This window comes from Vigna umbellata, chromosome 1, assembly GCF_029865625.1.
Source record: "Vigna umbellata cultivar VRB3 chromosome 1, Vumbellata_1.0, whole genome shotgun sequence".
Taxonomy (NCBI): Eukaryota; Viridiplantae; Streptophyta; class Magnoliopsida; order Fabales; family Fabaceae; genus Vigna; species Vigna umbellata.
Genome location: NC_142165.1, coordinates 54,731,915 through 54,743,854, shown reverse-complemented (window position 1 = coordinate 54,743,854; position 11,940 = coordinate 54,731,915). Strand labels below are relative to the sequence as shown.

General features: G+C 32.6%; 1 protein-coding gene across 1 annotated transcript; it reads left to right on the top strand.

Annotated features, from left to right (window-relative positions):
* The first annotated feature begins 4,636 nt into the window (after nucleotides 1–4,636).
* Nucleotides 4,637–7,623, top strand: LOC124822704 (Inositol monophosphatase family protein). Its single transcript, XM_047294742.2, has 3 exons — nucleotides 4,637–5,084; nucleotides 5,823–6,219; nucleotides 6,994–7,623. Exons 1-3 carry the CDS (start codon nucleotides 4,683–4,685, stop codon nucleotides 7,392–7,394), a joined length of 1,200 nt encoding a protein of 399 aa, XP_047150698.1. The 5' UTR covers nucleotides 4,637–4,682; the 3' UTR covers nucleotides 7,395–7,623.
* The last annotated feature ends 4,317 nt before the right edge of the window (nucleotides 7,624–11,940 follow it).

Here is an 11,940-nt window from a genome sequence, read left to right as displayed (position 1 = left end):
ATCCTGATTTGAGTCAAATCTCTCCATAGACTCCTCTTCTATTGTGTCTTTTTCATCATCATATTCACTTGCTGAGGGAGTTCTGAGAGCATCTTCATCTAGTTTCTTGTGAATCATGATCACAGAGTTTTCAACTTTTGAAATTCTTGTTGAAAGCCTTCGAAATTGATTTGCAACAAATCTTTCAAACTTAGTGTGTGGAGTGAAGGTAGAAGGAGTTTCATCAACATCCTCAATAGGTGTACGAACATCCTAGAACACTCAGCCATCTTCCGTTTTCTTTAGACCATTAAAGGTCAATGCCGCTTCCGGGTTTTTATGCATGACCAAAAATAAATCTTCAGTAGTTAGACGATCACGTCTACCTCTTCTAGGTAGTATTACCCAAGCAAGTATAAAAGTACACATTTGTTCTTCCATTTTCAAACCACCAAGTAGATACGGCTTGTATACCTTTAGCCTTTTTGGATATCTCAGAAATTCCTTTTATATCTTCTTCTTGTTGATCCATAGGTTGAGTTTAGAATTTTTTTCATGAGACATGAAGCCTTCTGCTTTGAGACCAGTAAAAGATAGTCATATTTCATCATCAATTTTAATATCGACACCTTTCACCCGAGAACATATAACACCATTGACAACCTTTAGATTGTGGTAGAAGACTTCTACCAGGTCAGGATAGCAATCACCGGTCATTTGAACAAATTTTGCAAGACCCACATCTCTGATAATGCTAAATTTTACCATTATTTAAGCATCAATTTAGTAGCAAAATCAACTCCTTTCTAACTTATAACTTGTTAAATCCTCTTCTTTTGTCTTGTTTTCTGAATAATTGTGTTTAGGGCTACTTTGATGTACTTTCATCGATAATCCCTTATTTTGTAGCTAATAATGAGCTTGGAAGAGTCTCCAATAATGTCTAAAGCTGAACCAACCACTAGAAGCAAGCAGATCTGCGGAAAAAGTGAAAATGATGCAGTGCTGAAAAGTCAGGCCCGGGCCCCCCTGGGTCAGGGGCGCCCAGCGCCACCTGCACAGAAGCCAGTTTCTACGTGCTGGTCGCGCCCGGGCGTGAGAAATGGGGCGCCCGGGCGTGACTTTCCAGAGAGTTTCAGGCCCAGGCGCGACTGAGGGGGCGCCGGGCGCGACTTTTGCTGATGTGTCAGATCCAGCTTATTTAACCCTAAAACGCGAAGGGGAAAGGGTCTTTGGTTCTTTGGAGGTGCGATTTCACGGCTGGAGCTCATGGAGGGCGCGAGGAGCTTGTGGGAACATCTCCTCCTCTTCCTTTGGGTCTCCTTCTTCTTCCATCTTCCATGTTTGTAAGCTTTAGGGTTCTCCATGGAAATGGAGAACCTGATTCATCTTGTTTGGGATTAGTTGTAGCCTTTGAATCTTGTGTAATTGTTGAATGATTTGAATATATATATGCCTTTTTCTATCAATTGCTAGTATTCTTGTTTTCGATCTTAAAGCTTGCATGTAATGGGGACGTTCATGACTTGATTTTGGGGTTTTATGGATTATGGGGACGTAAGATGAAACCCAAAACTGAAATAGGAGTCCTTGTGGTTCATTGATTCTAGGGATGGAAGATGATTCACATGTTGTCTTAGATCCTAGCTCTTTAATGCGAGTTTTGCTTGTTAGATTGTCCAAGGGATTGGAGTTTGATAAGGAAAACCTAGGCTCTTTCACCTAAGGGATTAGGGCTAGAGTGTTTTAGTGGATTGACTTTAGTAAATTGATAGAGAGGAGATGAAATTGGTCATACACAAGAGTGCATTGGTGAAAACTAACCTTAACAATGTCATTTCATACCATTTCCAGTCTTTTCCATTTTCAAGTGCCTTCAATACCAAAGTCCAACCTTGTAATTATGTATGAATTTACATTTCTGCACTTGTTTTGTAAATTGATGTTATGTTCTTGAGTCTGGATGAGTTATTAATCGCACAATTCTCTAGTATTACGAGTCTCTTGGGAAAACGATACTCGGTCTTACCGGTTTATTACTTGAACGATTCGGTACGCTTGCCGAAATCTACCAACAATCTGCAAGCCATTCTTGAAAGAGAAACCCTTCCCTTCTGAATAATTTTGTATCCAAGAACTTCTGGGGGACCACCGCGAAGAGTTTTCTATAACATCCAAATTTGTATCGTTCTTCGTCATCACTGATCCACCCATTTGGACTAGCATTTCTTACAAACTGTGCAGTCTTCTTTCCAAGCCGTGAAGATCAAGAAGCCATTTGAGAACAGGATCTAGAGATATACAGGAAGGGTTTAAGAATCTAGTTTCTGACAATGATTTGGGGGCTTGGACGTTTATTTTACCATTAGAAACAAAGAGATGAACGTCGAATTGTGCCAATACTTGACGTCCACTTAATATGATAAATAATGATAAATGTTGTAACGAAGAGATTCACGTATAGTTGTACCACAATTCGACGTCAACTTAATACTAGAAACAAAGAGATTCACGTCCAATTTTTACAATATGCGACGTCTGCTTTATATGGGAAAAGGCAGTTTGTTGGTTTCTAAAAACAAAGAGATGAATGTCGAATTTTTACAATATGTGACGTTTACTTCATATGGGAACCTAGTCATGATAAATGTTGTTACTAGGTGGAAACAAAGAGATTCACGTCCAATTTTTACAATAAGCGACATCAACTTTAAAAAAAACTATATTAATAGAGAAAAAAAGAATAATTGTTGGGAGCCAGAATTAATGCACCTAACTACTCCAATGTCAATCACGTCAGAGTCCAAAAGACTTCGACGTTTTGTGGTTGAATTAAAAAAAGGGAAAAATATTTATTTACCTGTAGAAAAAGATTGTCCTTTGACTTCTGACTAGTTAATAAAACGTCGAAGCCCCATAAGAATGCGATGTTTTATTTGCCTGCAGAAGACAAAGGGTCAGTCATTTTTTTATTATTTTTTTCTTTTTCTTTTAAACCAACAACCAAACGTTCAACTTTTGTTACGATTGACATCATATTAAGTAAATCAATATTTAATATTTATTTATTTTGTATCGGACGTCAATTGTTTCCTTAGTTGATGTTATGTGATTATTAAGGTTATTGTTTTACGTCGAAGTTGTTGTACATTGGACGTTATTTCCTTTAAAATGGCAGTTATAAAATCCAATTGACGTGGAGTGAATGAATTTATTTATATCAATGTCACCGGTCATTGTTAACGTTAGTTGTTCTATTATGGGACGTTGAACGCGTGAGTTATATGTGATTTTTGTACTATTGAAACTCTGCCACATCCTTCTTTATTCCAATCCACCAAAAAGAATCCTTCAGATTCTTATACATCTTAGTGATACCAGGATGTGTGCTAAGACGACTCTTGTGTCCTTACTCAAGAATTTTCCTTTTCAATTATGACTTTCTCAGAAAATGCACCCTGTTCCTAAACTGCAGAACTCCAACAGCTCCCAAATCAAAATCCTTTGTCTGCTCTGTTCCCAACAACTTCACTATTTGTTGTAAACTAGCGTCTTCTTTTTGCTCTGCTTTAATCCTTTCCAAAAATTCATTTGTGATCTTCAAACGACTACCCCATATATGATCTCAACTTAACTGCAAACTCAAGTTCATATCTCTGAACTTTCGATTAGCTCTAGTTGCCGACATTTGCATCTGCTTCCTGCTCAGAGCATCTACAACGACGTTCGACTTTCCTAGATGGTACTGTAACTCAAAGTCAAAGTCCTTCAAGTATTTCATTCATCTTCTATGCCTCATATGTAACTCCTTATAATCGAACAGATACTTCAAGCTCTTGTGATCGCTAAAGACTTGAAAATGTGACCCATACAAATAATGTCTCCAAGTCTTCAAAGTGAAAAAACCAACCGCTAACTCGAGGTCATATGCATGCACCTTCAATTACCTCGATGCATAAGCCACCGATATCTTCTCTTGCATCAACAAATAACCAAGTCCCTGATATGGAGCATCACAAAACACTTCAAAAGCCCTCGAAGCTTGTCATGCCTTCTCTTCATTTCCTCAAAGCTTGCTTTGCACTCGTGAGAACGATTGATCCTTCCTAGTCAACTAAATATTAAAAACGAATTAACACATTCATTAATATAACATGTGTATAAGGTAATAAAAACTTATATAACCCAAATATATTTTATAGTTTTAGAAATTTCCCCTACTTGTTAACCCAAATTTATTTTATATATTTAGAAACCCTTTTACCTACTTGTTACTCTTTTACCTCTTCTCTTGTCTTAAACAATTATAAAAATCTTCATACCATCTTTTCTTCACTCATTGTAGACCAAATTAACACAAAAGTCATGCACAATGATCCAATGCTCTAGTATACAAAAATAATATGATTTAGATTGAAAATGACTTTGGACTATAATAATTTTTATTATTTTTTAAATATTTTCTAAATCGTTTTTTTAAATTATGATTTATTTGAAATGTAGCAAACGTTCTTACAATAATAATTTAAAAACTTAAACGGTCTCTTTAATTTTAAAGAGTATTTTTAAATTTCAAATATAAAATGTCTTCAAACAAAAGAAAAAAAAAATTAAGGGAGACTTGGCAAATATAAAATGCCTGTGAAGTATCTGCCACGGTGAAATGAAACATTTCTTCCTTAGATAACTTGGCATTTCACATTATGCAGTCAGTTGCAACACCACCACTCTATCATCTTGAAAACTTCAGACCAAAGCTTCAAAATCTTTCATCAAAATCTCAACTTTTTGACTTGGGGTCTCCTTTCTGCAGACTAAGAATGAATTCAGTTTCTGGGTCAGGGCTAAGACCCCTCAGAGCTGTGGGTGGTTCTTCTTCATTTTCTGGAGGTGATGATGGGTTTGTCACACTGATAGAGTATGTGGGGAAGGAAGGAATACACGTGAAGGATGATTTGGTGGTGTTGCTTGATCACATACAGTATGCTTGCAAGAGAATTGCAGCTCTTGTGGCTTCTCCTTTCAGTTACAGCCTTGGCAAACAAACAGGTCTTGCCTCTGTTGGTTCTGATAGAGATGCTCCAAAGCCTCTTGATATTGTTTCGGTATTTTCTTTTTCTCTTTGCAAATTACTAAATGCAGTTTTGTTTGTTTATCTTATCCTTTCATGAATGGTAATTGTTGGCGTGGTGGAAATTGATTTCCATTGTGAGTGTGTCCTCAGTTGGTACGGAAATTGTACGGAAAAGGATTTGAATGTTCGAATTGAGTGTGGTTTTGTCCTCTTATCCTTTCTTGGGTGATTTTTAGGAACTGATTTCCATTGTGTAAGCGTGTACTCAATTTGGGTGGAAGTTGAGTAGTTGTAAATGAGAGAAGAATAAAAAAGAATGGAATGAGAGTGGAGGGGCTTCTATTTTCATTCTATCTTTTGAGAAAAAAGAATTCATTTCAAATTGGGGTGAAGGTGCCATTGTTTATAGTGGAAGATGCAAACAGAATGATTTTTGTATCTTCTTTTCTATTTCTCTTACTAATTGGTAATTTGGGGGCTTTATATGATGCCTTTTATCGTTCAGATTGTTGAACTTTAACCACTTGGAAAATTTTGATAAAATTCACCCTCTCATGGCTAAATAAGTCATAGAGCAACAACATGAGAATGGCATCTAAATAAGTAAATATCAATACATGAGACAAGTGTAAAAACATACTCTTAGAATGTTGAATGCCTACCTAAGTTGGTCAAGGGCTATATTCTTTCCTCTATTAACAAGGACCCTTAAATATTAATGAAATAGAGTGTCTGATCATTCAATACTCCCTATCATGCATCATTGCAGAATGAAATTATCTTGTCTTCACTCCGAAAATCTGGGAAAGTTGCTGTCATGGCTTCTGAAGAAAATGATGAGCCAACTTGGATAAGTGACAGTGGTCAATATGTGGTTGTAACAGATCCCCTTGATGGTTCTCGAAACATTGATGCATCCATTCCAACAGGCACAATTTTTGGTATTTATAAGCGCCTTGAGGAACTAGATGATCTACCTATAGAGGAGAAGGCCATGCTGAATTCACTCCAGAGTGGAAGTAGGTTGATTGCTGCAGCTTATGTTCTCTATTCTTCAGCCACTATTCTCTGCATCACCTTTGGTTCTGGAACACAGGCATTCACTCTTGATCATTCAACTGGAGACTTTGTTCTTACAAATCCAAGCGTTAAAATTCCTCCCCGTGGTAAAATATGCCTTTTACATTTTCCCTAATTTAAAGAGTTTGACATACATGCATTGCTGGTGTTAGTTTTTACGCTGTCAACTACTAAAAATTATCCATGTTGCAACTTTTGAAGTGGTTTTTATAAATGATTAGATGAGAGTTAGACACTAAGAAAATATTACACTACCAGAATATGTATTATTTAATCTAATTCAAATGTCTGCAAATCTAGTATTGACGTGATTAATTTGGTATAGGATTAATTATGTTTTTATCCCTAAATTATAACAATTTTTATTTTCGTTTCTATCTTAAACTTTGATTCTGTTAGGTCCTCATACTTAAAAAATGCATGGATGTACTCTTTCTCACCCAACGATATTAACTGTTTTTTGGCGTGACAAACCGCCGCGAATCATGCTAACCTTGTAAGATGATAACATGAGAGGAACTTGTGAATTGTATCCAACTAGATTTGTTGTTTGTCACATCAAAAATCAGATAATGATCTTGGGTGAAAAGCACTTTACCCATATATTTCTAAGTACAAGGACCTAATAGGATTAAAGTTTGAGATAGAGAAAAAACTAAAATTACGTTATAGTTTAGAAACCCAAAACATAGTTAACCCTTTGGTGTATGCATTATGTCTCGTATCTTTATATTGCCCTACTACCTAAGATTGGAAGTATCTTACTATGGGATATTTCTTTACTTGGCTATTGTCATTGTTAACTTCTGAATGGAATATACTTTTGGTTTATGCTATTGACATCTGTCTAATGTGGTCAGGGCAAATTTATTCTGTAAATGATGCACGATATTTTGACTGGCCTGAAGGTTTAAGGCAATATATAGACACAGTTAGGCAAGGAAAAGGTAGATATCCAAAGAAGTACTCTGCCAGGTATATATGTTCTTTGGTGGCTGATCTGCACAGAACTTTGTTGTATGGTGGTGTGGCAATGAATCCAAGGGACCATCTTCGTCTTGTGTATGAAGCAAACCCCCTCAGTTTCATTGTAGAGCAGGCTGGTGGGAGAGGGTCTGATGGTAAACATAGAATTCTTTCCCTTCAACCATTCAAACTTCATCAAAGACTTCCTCTTTTTTTGGGGAGCTTGGAAGACATAGAAGAGTTGGAAAGTTATGGGGATATCCAACAGAAAGTTAATCCTGGTTATGAAGTTTGATGCTGTGTATACCATCTTGCAAACAAGTTTAGAATATTCAACCATCATGGTGCCTGACCAAGTCACTAATTCTTCCAGTCTTCTTCACTTGCGTAATATGTACTGCGTTATCCATCATCTGTGTTAGTACATATGTAATTCTCTGATCATACTTGTGCTCTGATCCAAATAAAATTCTGTCAAATACCTTCTATGAGAAAATGGATATAAATGTTTTTTCTCTGCTGAATTCTTGTATTCTGTATGATTAATCTTTGCCCTGAATTTGTTTTTTAGAACAACCTTTGTAAAAATTCTAAATTATCTCTATTAAATACATCTGAAAAATCTTGTGCACTGATTTAGACATTTTTATAATGAAGTGTTTTAAGCGTAACGAGATCTTCAACACACTCCTCTTGTTATAATAAATCTGTGTCAAAAATTCTGAAATGACCTGTTTGGATATTTAATGGCCTATCTCACAAACACTGATAAAGGATGAAGTTAATTGGCTCTGATATAAGTTTTGTAACTCATGGTTTGCAATGTTAAACATTGTTATTTTGTATTTTTAGACCTTTGCCAAGAAGCAAGCATCTATGTTTTGTATGAATGGTTTTATGTTCCAGGTAAGAGCTTATTTTGTTTTTCATCCAATAATCCAAACTAACAATTTTTTTTCGTACAGCAATTTAAAATTGACTTTTCTAAAACAGTTTTTAAATTGATTATATTATTTTTATTTTTACTCTATTTCTTTTAAATCAAATAATTTATATTTTCACTCTATTTCTCTCTCTTTTTCTCATCTATTTATTTCATTCGTTGCTGCTACCAAATTCACCATGAAGGGAAAAAATAAATGTAATATTGCTACATAACATATGTCTGAGTATGAAAATATTCTTTTATAATATATAATATGTCCGAGTATGGAAATATTATTTCGTAATATATAATATAATTAGCTAAATATTCTTTTATGATTCAAATGTTTTGCAAATTTGCTTTGGGTAATAATGTATTAATTGAAGCTAAACGGCAAGAGTTACCAATTATCGCCTTTAATGTTTAGTGGTTTCCATACAGTTATATTCAGAGGATATTTCATTTAATTGAACAAATATATATTTACTAATAAGGTTTACTCTTCAACATAACTACTGAACTATGAAACTCAATTGTACACAATTTAAGATACATTGTTTTTAAAATATATTGTTTTTTATTAATTTATAATATAGTAGTATATTACTATGTTTATATATGTTATTTATACCGTTATAAAAAGATACATTTTTTAATTATCTTTTTGTCATTTTTTTCGTTAGAATGTTTCATCTTTATTACTTAAAAAATAACCTAACTATTTGATAAAAATATGAATTGGTAACCTAATAAACTCTCTACTAAAAAAAATAATCGAACTCACAATAACTACGAATAATTCAGAAATGAACATGGCTATCTCACGTCTTCCAATTTCTTTATTCTTCACACACTTTTTTCAAAATTATTATAAAAAATTACTTATTTTTTAGTTTTCTTGATATTTTGTTATTAAATTACTTATTTTTATGATATTCAATCACTATTAATTTTCTTTTCTACTATTAGCTCAAAAAAGATAATTATATCAAATTATGTAATTATAAATGTTTTTATGATTTCACTATTCAAATTGATCATACAAATATGTATTTTGATTTGATTCGTTGGTATTTTGAAAATAAAATAAAATTTATGACATTTAAATTAGTTATTTTGTGCATGATTTAATTTTCGATAAATAATATATATATATATATATATATATATATATATATATATATATATATATACATTATTTTTATGAATTGTTATTTTCACTTTCATTGTTTCTTTCTAATTCCGTTAATTGTTATCATTTTTTTATTCCATTTCCATGGAAATAAACACGAGTAAGAAATACAAATATACCCATTTTTCTTTTCTTATATTATTTATAATAATATTCAAGGTTTTTTTATGTTATCTTTATATATAAAAAGGGGAAAATACCGGTCAACAGTTTTCTCTCAAAGTTAGGATTATTTTGTCAAATATAAATTAAATAGATTAGAAATATAGAAATTAAATAATAATACAAAATATTAATAAATAGTTTATAATTAAAGAAACATTACATTAAAATGTTAATCATTAAAATTTGTTATTATCATATAACTAAAGGTGAAATTGTAAATTAAACTTATTTTAAAATTTAAGGTTTTTTTTTATTTTTTAAACTCGTTTGATACATACAACTTTTGTGTACCGTACCACTATCCAGCCACTCACAAACCAGATAATCAATCATAATTCAAATCATATAGCGAGCCATCAGTGGACCCAGCTTACCACCGAACAAATTAGTCGGTCATGAATCAAAGCACATTAACTTTAATGTTGATCAACTTAAAGTTAAAGTATGATTATCCACAATTGGGAAATGATTAGGTCAGTAAGAAGAAAAAGTTCACCCAAAAACCTATATAAATGGAGGTTTCTAGGTGACTTTCATTTATTATGCCATTAATTGTTAACTATCAATCTTGAGCTGACTATAAGATCAATTCTCTACATATGACTTGATCCAGCACTTAGACTTCAAGACAACATTTAAATTGATACAACACATTTTAGATGACTTGATCTAGCGCTTAGACTTCAAGACAACATTTAAATCGATACAACATATTTTAGACCGTTAATCTCAAGTCATTATATATATATATATATATATATAATGGCTACATACACATAATATAACAATTTTTTCAAAGGAAAGAGATTTCAACCATGATTATAGTTGGTCATGTCTACTTTTAAGTAACAACCAAATCATTGGATGATGCAAAATTAAAAATGAATACTCATCAAGTGTTTTAATTTGATAGGTTCCATGTAAAATTTCTAGTGAGATCATAGATTTACTATATGTGTGACAATTTAAGTTGAACGAATTATAATGTGATCATAAAAAGTTTCAAAAAAATTCATTTATGTTGTTCATGTATACTTTTTACATACATATGAACATTATAATTCAAATATTTACATTTATATAAATATTAAAATAAATATTCAAAATTCATGATAGAGCGTTGGAGAAATAAAACACAAAAGTTTTCTAAAAATCATTCAAAATTAAGTAAAATAAGAACTAATATGCATTAGGAAGTATAATCGTGAAAAAGATTATGATCTCAAAGTGATATTATAAAATAAAAATCCTATACTTCAAGTTATTAAATAATTTCTAATCAATATTTCATGTATCATACTTTTGATTATGTCATCAATAAAATTCATATTTTTTTCTTAATTTTTGTACAATATTTTTAACATTATTAATAATGAGTATTCACACATAAATAATAATATTTACATAAGTAACATAAAGAATAAAGAAAACTGAGAAAAAAAAATTAACTTAACAGAAAACAATTTTACTTCTTCAAACAGATTCTAAAAGATTAGTTAAATGAATGATCACAATTGTTATATTAATAATTAGGTTTAATGTCACCCGTCCTTCTTTTTGTTCAAAATCTTAAATAGATCCCTTTTCTTTTTGGATATCAATTAGGTCCTTTTTATTGTTAATTTGATTCAATTAGAGGTCTGCCGTCAAATTCAGCAGACGGCTGTTTAATAATTGGTAACGTGGCATGCTCACTTAAATGTATATTGACATGTGGCATTAAAATTGATTTTTGTTTTAAAAAAAATTAAGGAGAGAGGTGATACTAGATGGAGTGAAGGGCAAAGGTGGAAAAATTAAAACTTTTTAGGGCTTCTGTGAGCAGGCAAGCTTGAAACTCACAGAAGCAGCTGACTTCCATCTTTTGCAGACAGAAGTATGGCGGAAGAAGGAGAAAGTTGGTAGCAATGAAAGCACCCTCTCTAAGAGATCTTCATTAAGGTCATCCAGAGAAAAGTCATTCAAGTGTAAAAAGTCTTCATTTTCTGGAGACTTTCTTTTCCAACTGTGTTCCATTGTCCAAAAATTTGGAGTAAACAACTGTAGAAACAACCAAAGTATTAAGACGTTATCAAAAAATCAATCTTTTCACTTTAATAGCTTTTATCAATCATAAACACAATGTGAATTAAGACTTTCAACTTAAATGGGTAACAACAAAAGTTGTTTATCTGCACCCAAAAAGATCAAAACTTTCCCTATCTTTGTCCAACCCCTGAATTTGCAAGGCTCGTTCTTGAATTTTGATAAGTTGAAACCCGTCCCGCACCCGCTCCACTCATAAAAAGAAAAAACCTCACAAGCTATACTTTAGAAACAAACATGAAACCAGAGACTTCAAAATCCAAAGAAATTTTCCTCTTTTCCCTTTCCGACTAACCCTATTAGCAGAAATTCACGTACAAGAAAAGAAAATGGTAGAAAGAATCACTCTAGACATTAGAAGAAAGAGTGAGTAAGCAACAAAGAGCAGAAGAATAATAATGACAAAATAACAAAAAATCAAGGGTTTTCTCCTTCTATCACCGCATATGCAATGGGCAATCGAACATACAATGC

Excerpts from the sequence above, each read along its gene's own strand:
- LOC124822704 (XM_047294742.2), top strand. The coding sequence starts at position 4,683 with ATGCAGTCAGTTGCAACACCACCACTCTATCATCTTGAAAACTTCAGA. Across the intron at positions 5,085-5,822 it reads AGCCTCTTGATATTGTTTCG|AATGAAATTATCTTGTCTTC; the intron begins GTATTTTCTTTT and ends GCATCATTGCAG. Across the intron at positions 6,220-6,993 it reads CGTTAAAATTCCTCCCCGTG|GGCAAATTTATTCTGTAAAT; the intron begins GTAAAATATGCC and ends TAATGTGGTCAG.